General features: G+C 33.8%; 2 protein-coding genes across 2 annotated transcripts in view; one reads left to right on the forward strand and one right to left on the reverse strand.

Annotated features, from left to right (window-relative positions):
• The first annotated feature begins 4,053 nt into the window (after positions 1-4,053).
• The window catches only part of LOC136042530 (collectin-12-like), a 31,245-nt gene continuing 14,886 nt past the window's right edge, over positions 4,054-20,412 (forward strand). Inside the window, exon 1 of the mRNA XM_065727492.1 lies at positions 4,054-4,112. The gene's annotated coding sequence lies outside the window, so the exon portion shown is untranslated. The remainder of the gene's footprint in view (positions 4,113-20,412) is intronic.
• Positions 6,349-6,735, reverse strand: LOC136042529 (zinc finger MYM-type protein 6-like). Its single transcript, XM_065727490.1, has one exon. It carries the CDS (start codon positions 6,733-6,735, stop codon positions 6,349-6,351), a length of 387 nt encoding a protein of 128 aa, XP_065583562.1.

A 20,412-nucleotide genomic window follows, 5' to 3' on the forward strand; every position in this document is an offset into this window, starting at 1 on the left:
CTGAACAAACTGGATATCTAAAAAATTTTGACCCAGTTACTTCGGGTGAAAACGAGCGTTGGAGGAGGTCTAGCTGCCCTCAAATTTTTTGTCACTTAAAAAGGGCACTCAAACTCTTAAATTTCGTCCAAATGAGCCCTGTCGCGAAATTACAGGACCATTATGTTGATAAGACCACCCCTAAGAAAAAAAAACAAAAAAAAAAAACACGCAGTCGTTATCTTTCTTCAGGCAAAAAAAAACAATTTTCCACATTTGTTCAATTAGGAGCTTGAAAGCCCTACAGTAGGGTTTTTTGACGCGTTGAATCTGATGGTATGATTGTCATTACGAATTTATTACTTTTAGGGGTTGTTTCCTTTTTTTCGAAAATAAGGCAAATTTTCTCAGGTTCTCAAATTTTAATAAGTAGGAATAAACTTGTTGAAACTCATACATTTAAAATCAAAAGAAAAATCTGATTCTGTTGATGTATCTATTGATATTAAAATCCTGCTTTATAGAGTTTCGACTACTGAGCCAGGTCGTTACGAGTCGTTACTAAATCAGATCAAAATCGGATCAAAATCAGATAGCCATTTATTCAGCGTAGGCGAAAAACCTTATAACTATGTCTTTGGGAACGACTTACTCCCCCACAGTCCCCGTGGGAGGGGCTACAAGTTACAAACTTTGACTAGTGCTTACATATAGTAATGATTATTGGGAAGTGTACAGGCATTTTCAGGAGGATTTTTTAGTTGGAGGCAGGGGCTGAGAAAAGGGGGATATGCTGGGGGAACTTTCCATCGAGGAATTTGTTATAGAGGAAGAAATTTTCCATGAAAGGAACGCAGGATTTACTAGCATTACTATAAAAAAACAATGCAAAAATAAATATGAAAAAGTTTTTTTCAGCTGGAAGTAAAAAGCAGCATTAAAACTTAAAACGAACAGAAATTATTACCCATATGAGGGGCTGCTTCCTCATCAACGCCCCTCTTTTTACGCTAAAGTTTCTTACTGTTTTAAAAAGAAAAATTGAGAGAAAGAGTCAAACTTTAGCAAAAGGAGAGGGGCGTTGATGAGGAAGCAGCCCCTTTCATATACGTAATAATTTCTGGTCGTTTTAAGTTTTAATGTCACTCCTTACTTTCATTCCAAAAAACTTGTTTTTTTATTTAATTAGTTTTAAAAAGTTAGCCAATTAGAGGGAGATTAAATAAAAAAGTTATTTCTTATTTGAAAGTAAGGAGCTATATTAGAACTTAAAACAAACAGAATTAAGTCCGTATATATAAGAGGCTGTCCTCTCCTCAGCGCCTTAAACTTTACGCTGAAGTCCAACTGTTTCTCAAAACTATTTTTTTAAACGATAAAAAACTTTAGCGTACAGAGCGAGGCACTGAGAAGAGGGCAGCCCCTTTGATATACAGAAAAATTTTGAGAAAGTTATTTAGCCAAAAAAGTACAATTAATACACATATGTCAGTTTCATTATTCATTCACGGTGAGCCAAATTCAAAACCAACATTAATTCAAAAACATTGAGAAATTAAATAAAAAGTAGTTTTTTTTAACTGAAAGTAAGAAATAACTTTGAAACTTTTAACGAACAGAAATTATTCTGTAAATGAAAGGGACTGTCCCCTCCTCAGCGCCCCACTCTTTATGCTAATGTTTTTATTGTTTTTTAAAGTAGAGTAGCAAGAAAGAGGCAAACTTAACCTAAAGAAAGGGGCGTTGAGGAAGGGACAACCCCTTTCATATGCAGAATAATTTCTGTTCGTTTTAAGCTTAATGTCACTCCTCACTTTTATAAATTCTTGTTTTTTTATTTAATTATAAGTAAAGCCGGTTGCTGCAGAGAAGATGTTAAAAGTAGAAAAATAAAGGCCCAGTATGTTTTTCTACAGCTGAAAAAGCATAATAGCAATATTCGTTTGCAAGCTATCATTAGAATACTGAAGGCTACAGTTATGACTGTGGTCAAATAGGGCTCTGATGTATGAACACTCCAAAAGCGGAGGAAGATATGCTATATGTTTCTGGGGGAAACCGTCTACGGATTGCTTTGGGTACCCGACTGACTGACCATATTTTAGACAGTAGGCTGTACGAAAAGTGTTGTTCAATCGCTCTTTCTAGGGTTATAATAAAACAAAGGTTGAGATGGTTAAGGCACGTTCTGCGAATGAAGGGTTTCATATTGCCAAAAATTGTCCTTTTTAGCTTACTGTCAAGGGCTAAACAAAAATATGGTTGTCCCTGGTTCGGATGAGAGTATATTGAAAAAAAAAAATATAAGGAAAATTGAACCATCCTGTCAGGGCGTAAAGAGGGAAACTTTGAATATATTGAGATGGGGATTGAGCTTACGTGGCTGTGATGGCCTCGGGTGGCTTGGTGCTGCGATGATTTGTTGCAAGTATATATATATATATATATATATATATATATATATATATATATATATATATATATATATATATATATATATATATATGTCTATTATTATTATATATTATTATTATATATTATTATATATTATATATTATTATCTATTATTATTATATATATGTCTATTATATTATATATTATTATCTATTATTTTCCATTAACCGTTGACAAATTAAAGTTTTGGTGTCACCTAAATCCAACTCCCCGTAAATTTTCCGACTTCGTTCAAGAATCCCCCTCCAATGCTCCATTTTTTGTTACAGTAATGATATAAATGGTGTCTTGCTCATTTCAGAAAAATCCACCAAAAACAAGGATCCCTTTTCCTGGATTTGCTTAAATTATAGAAGATTAGAGATTAATTCCTACCTTTTCGTTCCCAAAACCCTTTTATATTTAACTGAAGGCTCCAGGGAAAGTTCAACAATAGAGAAGAAATGCCCAATGTGTAGCATTTATTCGTCTGAAACTAGGAAGCTTAATATTCAGTATTTTGATACTTTTGAATGCATTGGCTCTCCCAAAAATGTCGATTGACAATGATTTTGGTTTACTATGAACAGAGTCGTAGTTTAGTGGAACAAAATGACAGGAAAACAACCATTTTCCTGGCAAAACATTTATGCTGATTAAAAATAATATTTTTTATTTTTGTTCAAGTAAGTGCCTTTTCTACTTTCCTGGGACATTTTGGTTTGATACAATCATTCACGAGGAAAACGAAAAAAATAGAAACAAACAGGGATATGTTATTTTTCTCTTTGTAAAAAAGGGAAAACCATCTTTTGCAGATAGCTACTTAAAACTTTTGCTATAGAGTGCTTTGAGCTGCTTAATATGAATTTGAAAATAGATTAATATTGTAAGACCTGTTGTATAATAAGCAGAGAAAATTAAAAAGTGACCAAAGCACTAAAAGCTAAGTTTGTAACAGAAGGATACCTGACTTTTGTACCATATTAGCGAAAAAATTTATGTCAATGGTTTTTAGATTATTTGATTTCTTATTATTCATCTGAAATATGCATCTCCCACTATTATAAATATAACTACTGTCAGAAATTGAAAAGTAAAATATAGCCTTTGTGGTAGCTATGGAGGTTTTGGCACATGTTTTATTTGTGGTAGTTTCTATTCGCTTGCAGTTTTCAATCGTTGATTCCAATTTGTAGGTTCCATTTAATTGGTCGGAATAATCTATTTTTATCTTAGGTCTGAATTGATACTAACCCAATATTTGCTTGGCTTAATTTTTAAATCAGTTTTGTCTATCCCTGGTAAAAAAAAATTGAGTATAAATAAAGTAAGAGTTAGTAAATAGGAGTAAATGGTGAATAAGACTCCTGTGTTTTTTTTTCTATTAGAATACCAAACATAAGCGTGATAACTATGAAAAATAAACAGCTTTTGGATATTTGTAAGTTTAATAGTTCAAGTAAAATCTTTGTTTTGCTTATTCTAATCTTTGAGTAATACTGGCAATAAAAATTATTAGCGCGGTTTTATCAAATTATGGTGTGCCAAAGAAATAAAACTATTACCACAGAGCAATTTAACCAATTTAGATAAAAATCATTGCCATATATATATATATATATATATATACATGTCTTTAATGTAATAATCTGAACGATAAACAGTTACTAGGCATTAAACCTACCAAAAAGTAAAAGGTAAGATGTTTTAGAAATCATTTTCTTAGAGGTTGAAAGGCTTAATAGGTGTAAACAAATATCAACATGCAGCAATATAAAATTTAATGATACTTTTTTTAAGTTCATACAAATTTAAGTTTTTTGCTAGACACTTTTGGTATTCAAATAGTGTTTAGCTACAAATGAAATTTATACACTTCTTAAAAATCTCACTGCATAACAGTGATGTAATTTTTATGAAGATTCAGCTTTGAAAATTGTTTCTGTAGTATGGTATGAAGAATATCTATCATTTGGTGACGGGTTACAGGCAAATATTGGCGAAAGGAGAGAATTCCATTCAGTGGTCATAATTTTATTTGTCATAGTTGAAGTGGAATATTTAAGTTTATTAACCTCTTTCCATGCTAACTACAGATTATTCTGCATTGACTGCGAGAGATTTTCAAATTGGTATTAATTTCGTTTTTTTCAAAACATCCTGCAAATTATACTTCGTCTGTTTAACTAAACCGAAAACTACACGTTAACAAGATATGTTGCAGTCCTTCAAATTTTCGCACTTTAATAGTGAACTCCTGTATCTCCTTTAGACCTTGGTTAAGATTCATTACCTTGCTCTATAAGATTTAAATGGCTATGAATATTATTTTGCCAGCTAATTTCTAATGCCTGCTCCGAGCTGGTTTCTAATGTCTTAAAAAGTATTTGTGTGTCATATGGTAGGATGTCTCCAAATAGAGGGTGATATTAAACAGTTCGTGGTAATCAATATATATATATATATATATATATATATATATATATATATATATATATATATATATATATATATATATATATATATATATACATATAAAGAAATGGCTTATTATGCTGATTCTAAATATATAAGCTACATCAGTGGTTCTCAACCTTTTTTTATCCAAAGACCCCTTTTCTTTTCTTTTTATCTTGGTGGACCCCTTCATAGCTATTGGACATAAGAACAATTTTCTATTCTTCACTAAAATAAATTTTAAGGTTTTAATTATCCAAGAAATAGTATACGATTAAGCTTTATTTTTAAATGAAAACTAGTTTAATACAAATAAAGTATTCTACTATAATAATAATAATTATTATTGTTATTATTACTATTATTGTGATAATAACTACAATATTACATTGTTTCTTCCATGGGCAAGCAATTCAAAATCATGGAGAGTAGAGCTCCTCAGGTAGTTTAATTCACTCCAACATTATTTTTGTAAACTGAATACAAGAAGGAGTTGAAATTAAGTGTGTGATTAAAAAGAGAAGGAAAACGCATGTATATTCAATGAGATCCCTGTGGTTGATGCTTCTCAACGAGTTTCTTTATATTTGGTTCTATCGATGTTAATGATAGTCGAAGATATTACCCCTTTTCACAATGTCAAGTCTATTGCGAGCTTTTGAAAACATTTGAGAAACATGACTAAATCCCGCTTCAACAAGATAAGATGTAGGAAAACCAATAACGTAGAACTGCGCTTTATCCCAGATCAAAGGGTACTTTGTAGCAACGTCGGTTGTTTTCCATATATTGTACTTTTCATCTTTGGATTTTGCACGCGTTATATCATCACTTTGTAATTCGATGAGGGGCTCTTGCAAAGATTATTCTATTTCGGCAACATTAACTTCGAAAGGAATTGAAACCTAAATCGGTATATCCATCCCGAGTAGGTTGCTAAACCGAGTTTGCATATCTTCAGGTATATTTTCCAAATATTCACCCTATAATGCAAGATTTTCATCTTGCACGACGCACGATATTATTCTTATACAGCTGTAGTTTTCTTAGAAAAGCAGCAATAGCACTTTTATTAGATATCAGATCTTTCCTTGGAGATTTTTATTAAGTGTATTAAGTTTTTCAAATATATCTGATAAGTAAAACACATTATTTTTATTTGCAAGCAGTTTCGCTCCAAGTTGTGTGTCAGCAAGAAAGGAAACAATAGAATCCCAAAGCCCAATGAAACGCTTAAGACAATTCCCCTTTGATAGCTATATCACCTCTGTGTGTAATAAGCCACTCAAACTCTTCTCCATTTTGCTTACAGAATTCACGAAAAAGGCGGTCTTGGAGAGAATTTGATTTAATATGGTTTACTACTTTTATTAAAACAGCAAGGGCATCATACAGGCGAGCACTCATTTTCCTTCTAGCAATATATTGGCGGTGTATCACACAGTGAATACAATATACTTCTGGGACTACTTTTTTTTAATGTGCAACAAAACCTTTGTATCTGCCTGTCATAGATGGTGCACCATCAGTAGCACAAGCAATTATATTTTTGAGTGGGATATTGTTTTCCTTGAAATAAGTAGCAACTTCATTAAAAATTGTTTCACCTTTTGTGTCTGTCGTAAGACTTCTAGCAAAAAGCGTGTCCTCTTTGGGTCCTTCATAGTTAAATCTAAAATATGCTAATAAAAGGGCCTCATTATCTCTTAAATTTGATTCATCAAGTTGAAGGGCAAACTGTTTCTCTTGCAAAGGAGCTATCAATTGTTTTTCTACATCCTCTACCATTTCATCAATGCGTCGTGACACAGAAGAGTTGCTTAAAGGGATGGAATTAGTAATTTCAATTGCATATTGTTTCATAACTGATGAAATTATAGCAAAACTGCGGGTAGAATTACTGTTTCACCAATATTATGGGGTTTTCTGGCCTTTCCAATTATTTTGCTTATTTCATAGGATGCCAGAAAACCATCATTCCCTAAGATATGTTGAAAGATTATGATATTTGCTCTAGTAGAAATTGAATTTTTTTTTAAATAAAGAGCGTTCTGAGTTGGTTTTCTTCATGGAACCCCCGGACCCCCAATTTGTTGTGTTTTGCCTGTGGACCCCCAGGAATATTACATGGACCCAGGGGTCCATGTGGACCCCGGTTGAGAACCACTGAGCTACATTATGTATAGTTTTACCCATCAAAAGCAAAGAGCTTGAGAAAATTTGTCTGATTTTTAAAATTGGGAGAAAGCCGCTCTAGGAGTCATTTAATTTTACTGAAAATCACACCGTCAGATTCAGCGTGTCAGCAACCCCTACTTTAAGGTTTCAAGCCCATGTCTGCAAAAATGTGGAATTTTCTAACTTTTACTAGAAGAAAGATCACTGATGCATGTCAATTTGTTTTTTTCCCAGGGTGATCATGTTGACCCTGTGGGTCTGAAACGTCAGGAGAGGTCTCGTTCTAATGGAAATGAAAATTTATAGTACCCTTTTTAAGCGACCAGGAACATTGTAGGGCAACTAGGCAACCTCCCACGTAAATATTTTCCCAAAATCGTCCGATCAGAATGTTGAGATAGCTATTTTGTTCAGCAGTTTAAATTCACAATAACTATGTCATTGGAGATAAAAATTAACCCCCCAGCCCTTGGGGAAAGATTTTGTAGTTATAAAATTTGCCCGTTGTCTACGTATAGTATTTGTTATTGTGAAGTATGCATACATTTTTCGGGTGAGGATGACAAATTTTCTGCGTGGAGTATTTTTTCCAGAGAAAATTTTCCACGGAGAAGGAAGATTCTAGGAGTTGAACTTCTTAGGAAAATTCTTAGGGTATTCCTATACAAAATTTTTTTATATGTCTTACTTTCTCTTTACCAATTCAATTTAACTCGTGGAGATATTAAGCTTAATTTTCCCGGTGTATAATATCGCCAAGATTGGATTTTCCAGAGAATATTTTTGGGGGGATAGGGATTATTCCATGAAAGTGGAGCCAGATACCCTGGTCTTATTTTAAAAGAGATCAGAACTTAAATTAAAAGGATATTAAGAAGTCTTGTCAACTAAAAGTAAGGAGCAACATTAAAACTTAAGACGAACAGAAATTATTACGGATATGAGGGGGGTTGCCCCCTCCTTAAAACATCACTCTTTACACCAAAGTTTAAATTTGGCCCCAATTCTTTAAAAATGACTTCTGAAACACAAGGGTCGTTTAATTAGAACAATTAGCAACTTTTTTTAAAGTGCCAAAAAACTTTAGCGTGAAGAGTGAGGTGTTGAGCAGGGGGCAACCTCCTCCTCAAAACTGCAAGTTATCGTCTATGTTAGTGTTATTGTCTCTGTGAATGTTGTGAGATGATAGTTTTCTTATTCTCAATCTATTTGTTTCGTAAGAAGAGTTTTCAAATAAATACTGATTTTTAGTAAACGCATTTTTACAATTCTTTTGATATTTTACCATGCCTCCCAAAAAAATTCTGGCTATTAAGTATGTGAGTGGTTGCCCCTCCTAAGCACTTCGCTTAATACGCTAAAGTTTTTCCTTACGCTAAATATAAGAGATGTAGATTGGAGTGATGCGTTAAATATTGAAGACCCAAATCAATCAATTCTTTTATCTAATAGTAAGTTTAACCAAATATTTGACCGAGTATGCGTCTTGGTATTAGAAGAAGTTAGGATTTACCTCGTAAGCCATGAGTTACTCAAAGATGGTTAAATATTATAAAAGAAAAAAATTGATTATTTAAGGTGAAAATGCAGTATCCAAATAAAATTAATATTGAAAACTTTAAAAAAATACAAGAATTGGTTAACTTTTGATCTCAGAGAGGCAGGAGCAAAATATGATCAAAATAAATTTCTTGTATGCGATTCACCATGGAAAACCTGAAAATAATAAATGAAAAAATAAATAATGTCGAAACAACAAACATTCCATCCCACAATACAACTAATGAAGGAGTTAGAATAGCGGATGAAAGAGTAATTGCAGAAGAATTTGCTAGCCATTTTGGGAAAACTGTACGTGATCAGGTGGATGAAATTTCTGCTGGAACACATAATCGTAGAAAATATATTCCAAATAAAGTAGATAAGACTATATTTATGTACCCTATCCGGTTCTTGGAATTTCAAAGAGCTGTTACTAGCTTGAAAAACGAATTTTCGATAGAATGTGATGGTATGTGGACTTCCCTTGTTTAAAGAATCGGCCGAAGTACTTTGTCAGCCACTTTATTTATTTTTAATTCTTGCATTAAAAATGATTTTTTTTTTCAGTTCGTCATAAACTACCTAAGGTTTTACCTTTGTTTAAAAAAGGCGATAAAGATGATCCAAATAATTATAGGCCTATTATTATTTTATCACCTGTTTCCAAAGTTTTTAAAAAAATAATAAAGAGCATATATACTTCATTTCTGGTAAAGAATATTTTCTTTTCTTCCAATCAGTTTGGTTTCTCGCGTGGTAGGTCAACAGAGCAAGCAGTAGCTGCTTTACATAATTTCTTATCCGATGCTATGGATGATAGTTGTGTGGCGGCAACTCTACTTTTTGACATTAAAAAAGCTTTTGACACAATAGAACAATCAATCCTTTTTTGATAAGTTGGAAAACAAGAATTCGTGGAATAGCTCTTGATTTAGTGAGATCTTATTGATTTAAAAGAAGTTTTACAATCCAAGTTGGTGAGGAAACATCACATATTTTTCCTTTAGAAAATATAGAGGCTCCCCAAGGGTCTGTATTGGGGCTGTTACCTTTTTTGGTGAATTACCAATATTGTTGGCTGATGACACAGAAATTAATTCAAAGGTGGACAACGAGGAGGACCTACGAGCGGCCCTCAAAACTGTTGCTTTTAATGTGAAAAAAAGGCGATAGAGATAATCCAAATAATTAAGGCATTTTACTGTTTTATCACCCGTTTCTAAAGTTTTCAAAAAAATAATAAAGAGTAGATTTATTAAATTCCTGGTAAAGAATAATTTTTGTTTCTCCCAATCAGTTTGGTTTCTCGCGTGGTAGGTCAACAGAGCAAGCAGTAGCTACTTTACATAATTTCTTATCAGATGCTATGGATGATAGCTATTTGGTTGCAACTATATTTTTTGACATTAAAAAAGCCTTTGATACAATGGAACATGCAACTATTTTCGACAAGTTGGAAAATATAGGAATTCGTGGAATAGCTCTTGATTTAGTGATATCTTATTTATTGGAAAGAAGTTTTGCAGTGCAAGTTGGTGTGGAATCATTTCATAGTTTTCTTTTAGAAAACATAGGGGTTCTACGGGAGTCTGTATTGGGGCTGTTACTTTTTTTTATATACATAAATAACCTTCCAAACTGCATGCCTTCGGATGATGAATTACCAATATTGTTTGCAGATGACAAAGCAAGTAGTTTGTAGGCGGGCAACGAGGAGGACCTACGAGTGGGCCTCGAAACTGATACTTTTAATGTAAATTCCTGGTTTCATGCTAATCGACTAATAGCTTACCTAGATAAGGTAGAATTCGTGGCTTTTGGGAGAAGTTTGAGAGCAGTAAAGCGTGTGTCATTTAAAACTATAAGTATTGGAACTTCCTCCATAAAAAGAGTGGATGTATTTAGATATTTAGGTATCTACGTTGACTCAATTCTGTCTTTTAAGGCGCATATTAATAAACTCGAGGCAACAGTGTCCAGGAACCTCGGTTTTTTCCATAGAGTAAGGTTCCTCTTTCCTTGCCAAATAGAGAAAATTGTATTTTCCATTAGTTCAATGCTATTTTCAATATTGCCCGACCATTTGGTTGTTGACATTGCAATCACATTTGCGAAGACTCCAAATTGTCCAAAACAATTCAATAAGAAACCTGGACCACTTTTTAACACACCCTAGGAAAACAAAAGAATTATCTGAAACCAAAACATCATTTTTATTTCTTGGTATGCTTCATTTACAACAAATTTTTCACCTTAATAGACGGCATGTGGTTCTGAGAAATCAAGCGTAGAGATAATTTTTTCATTAACATGAAACTCGTGGTTGAAAATAAAAATAGCCATTTATCAAGAGCAAGGAATAAGTTTCTTTTTCCTTTAATTAAAAATGAGAGATCAAGACTAAGTTTAAGATATCAACTTCCCGAGATTGCCAATAAATATGAGCTATTTGATTTAATAAGTGAGTCACCATCACTCTATACATATAAAAAAAATTAACAGAGATAGTTCTTTCAGCTAATAATAGCGGGGACTGAATATAAAGTGATTTTTCTATAATTTAGTTTATAATTCCCACCCGTGTCTCCATTTTTTTTTCTTCTTTTTTCGCTTCTTTTCTCTCTCTCTCTCTCTCTCTCTCTCTCTCTCTCTCTCTCTCTCTCTCTCTCTCTCTCCTCTCTCTCTCTCTCTCTCTCTCTCTCTCTCTCTCTCTCTCTCTCTCTCTCTCTCTCTCTCTCTCTTAGTTAGTACCCTTTGGTTGTTTTACAGTTTCCTTTCTATGTTGCAAGACTAGCAACTGAACAATACACAGCCAAAAGTAACTAAAAGTTAAAAACGTGTTTTGAAAAAACTGCGAAGTGAAAAAATTGCCATCTGACACTGATCCAAGAGTGGTAACTATTATTTTAATTCGTCTTAAGGTTCAAGGTTCAAAGTTCTTTTAGTATAACCAATATATACAAAATATTAGGTAACTCAAGGCTGAGAGTATAGCTAGAATGCAATTGAGCTACCTTTAATCAACACTAAATATGCACAAAAATTAAAAATAAATAGTTCTCTTAACCAATCTTGGCAGAAATAAATAAAAAACAAATTCCATGCCGTACGATACCATTTCCATCCTCCGCGCACCATTTTGAGACACAATTACATTTACAACTTAAAACCAAGTGAGTCATAAGACATCTGGAGGCCTCATGGGCGAACCCCGAAGACCAACCCAATACTTAAAAAAAAAACATCCTTAAAAAAAAAATTCATATTATTTAGATTTATAACTTTCAATCAGCACTCTTTCAACTTCCGTCTTATAGCATCTATGCTTACATTAAAATCAATCTCATTTTTCAATCTTTCACAATGTAGAAGAATCAAATACCTCAGGCAAAAACGCGACCTCTCTGTAACTACCTCAGGAATCCGCAGATTATATTTACCATGGGTTTCAACTTGTGAAGATGAAGGAGAAGAAATAAGACCCATCTATGCAAAATATCTGGGGAGCTTTTCTCGTTCAAGCTTAATCTTAAACATAACACTTAAAAATTGGATACTTTGCCGAACAGGAAGAATATTATGAAGTGAAAAAAGGGTCTCTGTTGTGGATTTTAAGGGAAGTTTGATGGCGATGGCAGAAAAGGTTTAAGGATACGAATTGCTTTATTTTGAATAATCTGTAAAGGGGTAACATTACTTTTAAAAGTGTTAAAAAAAAAAATAATAGATGCAATATCAAAATGTGATTGCACAAGGGAAAAGTAAAGGGATGTAAGAGCGCAATATGGAAGAAGGTTTCTCAGTCTGCACATTATACCAGCTCCACGGGCAGACTTTGCTCTAACCTGATTAATTTGCTCTTTCCATGACAAATTCTCATCAAACACAACTCCCAAATATCTTATCGATACAACTCTTTCAATAACAGACTCAGGTTCATTCACAGAAAGAGAAACTGATTCTATATCTGGAAACTTGTGACCCGTTCTGCTGTAAACAATAAACTTCGTCTTCTTTCTGTTCAGAAGTAGTCTATTATCAGAGAGCCAAGTAGACAATCTATCATATGTGGATGTTAAATTGACCACTAGCTCTTCACGAGATTTACCAGAAACGGTTGCTGCAGTGTCGTCAGCAAACTGAGTGTCTATAGAAGAAACTCCAGTAGTTGAGCACAAATCATTAATGTAAACTAGGAAAAGCAGAGGTCCTAATACGGATCCCTGGGGAACATCAAACTTATCTGACTACTGTGAAGAATCAGATCTAACATCATTATATATAAGTATGTGCTGCCTCCCATGAAGATACGATTCAAGTAACCTAAGGCAATTACCACGAATACCAGCATTCGAAAGCTTATACAAAAGAATTTGATGGGAAATGGAATCAAAAGCTTTCTGTATGTGTTAAAATATGGTTGCAGACGTTTCGCTACGGTCAAGACAATCACTAATATGTTGGACAATAGTAGCCATAGGATGATCAGTGCAGTGCTCTTTTCTAAATCCAAATTGAAGTTTAGAAATGTAATCAAATTTCTCAAAAAAAGAATAAATTCTGTTATACAGTGCTCGCTCTACAAACTTCGAAAAAACAGAGAGTATCGATACAGGACGATAATTAGCAGGAAGCCTCAGGTCATCATCTTCATATAGGGCCACAATTCTTGCTGATTAAAATGTTGAAGGATTGACACCAGTTACAAATATAAGGTTAATAATCACCGGTAAGGAATGTATATCACCGGTGATATAACTGGGAATATTTCTTTGACCAAATTAGTCGAAGATCCATCAAAGGCTTCAGATGAATCGTTCTTCATTTTAGATATGATATGTTTTAGTTCAATTTCAGTGACTGGGGAAATGAAACATGCTTTTATCAGAGGGATGGAGCATGTGATCTTTAAATAAATCATTATTATTATTATTTGGGGAAACATGAGATGCATTAGCTGTTTTTTCACCGATGCTTACAAAATGAGCATTGAGCAAGTTCACTATTTCCTGCTCATTGGAAGAAAAAGTACCATCACCACGTAACATTTCATTCGGAAATGAAGATTTTTGAGACCCTCCCAACAGAGAGTTAATAAGTCTCCAAGTGTGTTTTTGATCCCCACGAGCTTCTACAAATGATTTTTCAAAATATCTAGCTTTTGCTTTCCGAATTAACTGGGTCAGGACATTTTTATACTTATTAAACTCTTCTTTATTTTTAGTAGATGGGAATGACATAGATATTTTAAATAGCTTATTTTTTATTGAAATAGAGTGTAGAAGCCCGCGTGAGATCCATGGTTTTTTAGGGAGTGTATATTTTTTTATTTTAATCCGCCTCAATGGACATACTTCATCCAAGCCCTCACGGGAATATTTTAAAAACAGAGCCGTAGAAATATCAGGGCATTCACATTCTAGAATTGCAGTCCATTCATTTAAATACAAAAGGTTCCTCCATTTATCCATTCCTTCTTTATCAATTTTTTGAGTTTGTTTAAATTCCGAAAATTTTGGTCTGTGGTTAATTCCAACATCGGCAACTACCACACAATGGTCAGAAACATCTGTAAATATAATATGCGAAAGAGTAACGGGGATAGTAGAAAAAATTTTATCTATGAGAGTAGCCGTATCTTCCGTAACCCGGGTCGCAGACCTGCATGATGGTAAAAGTGATTTTGATAGGTTCATGCACAGAAACTCAAGGGATTTTTCATGCAAATGATTAGAAATTCCCGGTCTATTTGTCTGAGCTAACAATAATTTAACATTAAAATCACCCGTTACCAAAACTAGCTCAAAATTCAAATTAGTCACATCTTCAATGAAGCATTCATAAATTCGCAAAAACTCTTGTAACGAAGTCGATGGTGATCGATGAACAACACAGACAAGAACTTTCCTATTATCAATCATACACTCAATGAAAAGGTTCTCAAAAGTCATCTCTTGGTCATGCTTAGATAGTTGCTTCATTACAACAAATGGAATATCATCCCGAACAAAAAGTCCAACTCCGCCACCCTGTCTATTTTCCCTATTATTAGATATAAATTTAAATCCATCACAATTCATGAATTCTGCATTTTCATTACTTAAAAACGTTTCACATAGGCCTAAGATACTTACCCTGTGGTTACAAAGTAACTGCGAAACAAACTCGTGGCTACTAGCCAAACCTCTGCAGTTAAAAACTGCTGATCTTAAGTTCTCATCAATTACAGGTGTTCCTAAATTCCCTTCAAATAAAATATCAGTAGCAGGAAGGCTAGCTAAATGATCATCATAAACACCTTTAGCAAAAGGGGAAAAATCATACTAAATATTTTTTAGATCACGCTGATCACCGAGACGGCTCCCCAATCTTCCCCAAGACTCCCCACCACTCACGTGTTATATAAAAATTCCATCTTTACCTTATGTCCCAGGCAGGCACGACGGAAAAATGGAAATGGCATCGCATCACTAATCAGGCAAATCGGGTAAAAAAGTGGCAGAGAACAAACAAGACCTCGAAACCTGATTTTTTTTTCACTAGACCTACTAACACTAGAAAACTAAAAAAAAGATTATACGCAAAAAACGAGGTTGTAGAACCCAACATGTACACAACACTGTGACAGAAGTGGCAAGAAAATCAATCAAAATTTCTATCACAATACTAATAATAATCACAAAGGGACAGCAAAAACTAGCCCATCACTCTTTCCCAGGGTGACGAGGCCGTGGATTTGGATTCAAGCCAAAGCTTCGAGCCCTTCTGTTTAACACGCGTAAACTTTGCGGAATCTGATTCACGTAAATCCTTTGCTTTCGCAAGAAGTTCATTTCGAGTAGCGTTTAGCTTGGGGGGAAGATCTGTGCACACACGAATGCCGCTCCCCTTCAGTTTACGAACTGAGTTTAGAATCCTCTGAATGTTCTGTTCGTTTACAACCGAGATAAATACAGGTGCAGGACGAGGCCTTCGATTAGTAACGTTAACGTGGCCTGACAGACGAGACGGAGCATTGGAACCACCGAGCATGCGGTAGCACTTCGTAATCTGAATGGGGTCGCTTATCTCCATTGTAAAAGATACAAAAAATTCATATTTTCTTCAACTGTTTGAGACGGCCGCTCGGTAGGCATGCCATGAATTAACAAATTCAATTTGCGGTCCTTGACATCACTTTCCAGTACCTGATTCTCCAGTTGATCACACCTTGATTTTTGATCCTCCAACTCCTTTTCCAGTTGCCTAATTTTTATATCTCGATCGGAGGCATCCTTTTTTAGCGTAGCTATTTCCCCTGTTGATGGACTTGTTGATGTCTTTTTGAGAACGGATTACAGCATCAAGTTTTTCCGGTAAAATCTTCACTGCTTCATCAAAGTTCTTTTGTGATACTGCCATAATGATTGCAATAAAGCCACTTCCTTATTGATTTAATGCAGCACGTAATCAAGCACAGGTAAACAGTAAATCCCTGGGCGAGCCAAAAACCGGTTAGCCATTTCACTTTGCAATGCGACCTAGATTGAATAAAATCCAGTCAAAGCAGTCCAATTAGTTTTATCCTTTTTAGACTAAATGGTCTTCATTGGAATTCATTGGAATCAGTATGGTTGAAAACCTTGTATAGGGAAATTACTTTTCTGCATAGGTACCACTGATCTGTCTCCCGTTTCTTTATTTAAGGCCTAACGGGTTACCGGAACATAATAGAGGGAAGTTTAATGGCTCATTCAAAATACATTTATTCATACCTACGTGCTTTTTATTAATTCCACAATCTACAAGTGCCATATGGCGCTAAAATGGAACTTTTTATGCAATTTCTCAAGAAATGGCACTAGCAGGCTACCAGAACATCGTAGACAGATTTTGTATAGCTTATATAAAAGATAATGCTCATAACTACGTTCTTCCTATAAATTCCACCCTCTTTAAGTTCCAAATGACACTAAAAATGGCAGTTTTAGTACCATGTCTCAGGTGGGAAAGCTAGTAGGGGCTAGTAGGACTTTTAAGAGTTACTTTAAGTGGCTCATTTGAAAGCTATTGCTTATTTATACGTGCTCTTTATCAATTCTACCATTCGTAACTGCGATATAGCACTGAAAACAACACTTTTGGTGCCATTTCATGAGTCGAAAAGTTCTGAAGTACAAAACAGGTACTATTGCAATAGTTATGTTCCATAATCCTTAACTAGAAGTTTACAAAAAAACCTCCCGTACACTCTGCCTCCCAGCATCCTTAGTAGGTTTCATAAATTGTCTGCTCACCAGTAAGCTACTGCATCATCAGTAGGCTACCATACCATCGTAGATAAATGTTCAACGGCTTCATTAAAAGCTTTTGCTAATATTTACTAGGTTTTACAAATTCTGCCATCTATTAGATTTCACAAATTGCAATGTTTATTAGTTTCTTGGAAAAATTAGCAATGAACACTTTGTCATAGTTGAAGCAGTAGCTACAATCTAGTAAATAGCAAACTACTACTCATAGCCACTAAAAGTTAAAAACGTTAAAAGTTAAAGTTGTCTTTTCTTCTTCTTTTTTCCAGGCCTGCCGGGCTACTAGAATATCATAGAGAAATGTTTGAGAGCTCTCAAAATTTAAGCTCTGCATATGAGAAAAGGTATTTCTCATATGCACTTGGTTTATGTAAATTCCGTCATCTACAAGAGCCATATAGCACGAAAAAAAACATTTTTATGCCATTTTTCAAGGGATGGAGCTAGCGGGCTACCAGAAAATTACAAATAGAATTTTGATAGCTCATATTGAAAAAAAAATATTGCTCATATTCACGTACTTCCTATAAATTCCACCATCTGCAAGTTTCAAATGGCAAAAAAAATGGCACTTTTGGTGCAATGTCTTAAGCGGAAAATCTGGCGCTAGTGGTCTCCGAAATTTTTTTAGAGTGATGTTTAATGGCTCATTTGAAAACTTTTGCTTATATCTACGTGATTTTTATCAATTCTACCATTCGTAAGTAATATATAGCACTGAACTTCTGGTGCCACTTCTTAAGTGGAAAATCTTTGAAGTATAAAATGTATCATTGTAATAATTATAGTCCAAAAACTTTAGCTGGAGGTTTGCAAGGACACCTACCGTGTGCTCCTCCTCCAGGTCTCCTTAACAATATATGCAATTGAATTCCTACAAACGCCAATATATTAAATGAAATTATTACAGGCACGGTTCTGTTAGGTTAACGCTGGATTATCATTCCAGATTAGATTATCATGCGTTCGATTCCTGCTTGGATTTTTTTTTCAATTACAGTTTGTCCCTTCTTGTGATTACTTTTCAGATAATCTACTATTTTTGCAAATGTGATGCACACATTTTTAAAGCACATCCCGGGAAAGCACATTTTAACGCTATTAATCATATCTACGTGATTTTTATCAATTTTACCATCCATTAGCACCATTTAGCACTAAAAACGGCACGTTTGGTGCTACGTCTTGAGCAGAAAATTTAGAAGCATAGAACGGTACCATTGCAATGACTATAGTCCAAGGCCCTTAATTGGAGGTTTATAAGAACAACCCTTCACGTATACTCCCCTTCCAAACCTTCTTAGAATGTTTAATAAATCGCCTACTCCTCTTAAAAGTAAAAGATTATTGCGAAAATAAATTATCTAAAACCAAAAACTTTTCAACTAAAAGTCAACCGAAAATTAAGCTTGAATCATCAACAGTTTTGAATTGAACTTTCACACTTCTCTCATGCTTCTTTGCTCTGCCTTGGTTTTGAAAAACCCCTTTTTGTGGTCATTTCGTTGGAAAAGGCACTCATTTCATTTGAAAGCCCTTAAATATCCCTCTTTTGTTAAAATAGCCTTCTAATTTCTGCTAGTCAGTAGGCGGTTTATAAAGCCCTGGCTTCATTATGGCTTTTTCAGACGAAGAAAACCGAGCAAAAACAACTTTATGTTGATCGAAAAACACATATTCCTGAAAACATGCTTAGTTTTGTGAAGCATGGATAACAAACTTTTTGTTACAAACTGAAAGTTTTTCGTAGCTGTCAAGGTTGTCTACAGTATTTTCTAGAGGTATCTTGTCTCCCCTATATTCGTGATGATTAGTAATTATATTAAAAAATAAGCTTTCAACTGGAACTAAGGAGTAACATTAAAACTTAAAATGAACAAAACTTTTCCGTATATATAAAAAAGATCATGGCACCGTTGCTTCAACATTAAATTTTAATCAAAAACAAGCAAAGATTAACTTAAAAAAACAAAGTATATCTGAGGGAAGTAAACAGCAGAGACAAAAATTATTACTTCACAGCCCATCTATTACGCATCAACGAGACTAGTACAAATAAGACAACTCATTATGTTTCCCTGTGTTTCTAGGATTATAGAAAACTCACACTGTATTGAAAACACAAAATAATATACATATTATATATTATAATATAATATACATATATATATATATATATATATATATATATATATATATATATATATATATATATATATTAGATAAGCTGTGAAGTAATAATTATTTTCGTTTTAAGTCTCGACTTTGCTCTTTACTTAACTCAGAAAAAAAAATTCTAAATTAATGCACATGGTATAGGTTTACTTTTCAAGTTATGATAATTGTTAATGCGTTTTAAACTTCGAAGAATCGGTAAGATCTTAGAATCAAGCTAACTTAGAGCCTTTCTTTATTTAAAAACTTATAATATCTGATAATTTGAGTTTTTGTCCACAGCTTTCTTGTTTTTTTCATAATTTGTTTTGTGTATATTATTTTTCTTTACGTAGGGCTGGTTTTTGTAAGATCAAATAAAAGAAAATGGTACAGATTATCTTAACCTTCTCCCTTAATTTTAGTGGGATTCTGGAAAACCACAAACTCCACAATTCGATCAAAGACAAATAATGTGTTTACTTGCCAGATTTATTATGTATATATATACAGTTATGCCTTACACTTACAAAATCTGATCAACTAAACAGGCGCACTGACTTTATAATAAATTTTTACTAGTCTGAGACCTTTTCAGTTCAGGTACCAAGGGACTTTTGGTGGTTGATAGAAAGTGTGTTTTATTCAGGTCTATTTTTCAACACTCCCTCTATAAATCTCAAAGTAAGTATACAGTTTACCCCTGGGAAGTGATGGTATGAAACAAGAATATACCATCTAATCTCAAGGGCAAACTATTTATAGGGGTTAGTATACCGTTTAGCATTGAAAATATAATATTTTCCTTTATATTTACTCTCCCCGTTTTTCAGTGTTTGATTCCAGAGGCTATTGGTTCCTCAAATAACTTGAAATAATTCTGAATTGCTTAAAAATTAGTAATCCGGTACTGAATAAGTCTACCTCGGTGATTGAAATGAGATACGCGATGGTGGGATACTATCTAGATACTATTTGAGGGTTAATTTGCCTAAATGCTGTTCTGGCCAAGACCCACTGTCAGATGATTAAAGAGATAGATTTAGAGAACATTGAGAAGTAGCCCTCTGATGAACGTGATTATCCACGATTTGTTAACTGTTAAGAGCTAAATTGAAAGATGTTTGCATAAAGATAGCTTTAACTTTATTAGTTTATTGATAGAACAATTGATATTGTCATTAATAACCAAATTACTTTATCAAGAATAACTAATATTACACTATCACGAATCGTATTAATATTTCTTTTAGGAATATGTTTAGAGTAAATGGAGTTGGTCTTAAAATAAATACGTAAAAAGAACTCACGAAAACGGTCTGGAAGTCTCAATTCCTTCTCCTGAACTCTTATTTTACTGACTAGGGTTTTATAT

This window comes from Artemia franciscana, unplaced genomic scaffold (assembly GCF_032884065.1).
Source record: "Artemia franciscana unplaced genomic scaffold, ASM3288406v1 Scaffold_1418, whole genome shotgun sequence".
NCBI classification, from domain to species: domain Eukaryota; kingdom Metazoa; phylum Arthropoda; class Branchiopoda; order Anostraca; family Artemiidae; genus Artemia; species Artemia franciscana.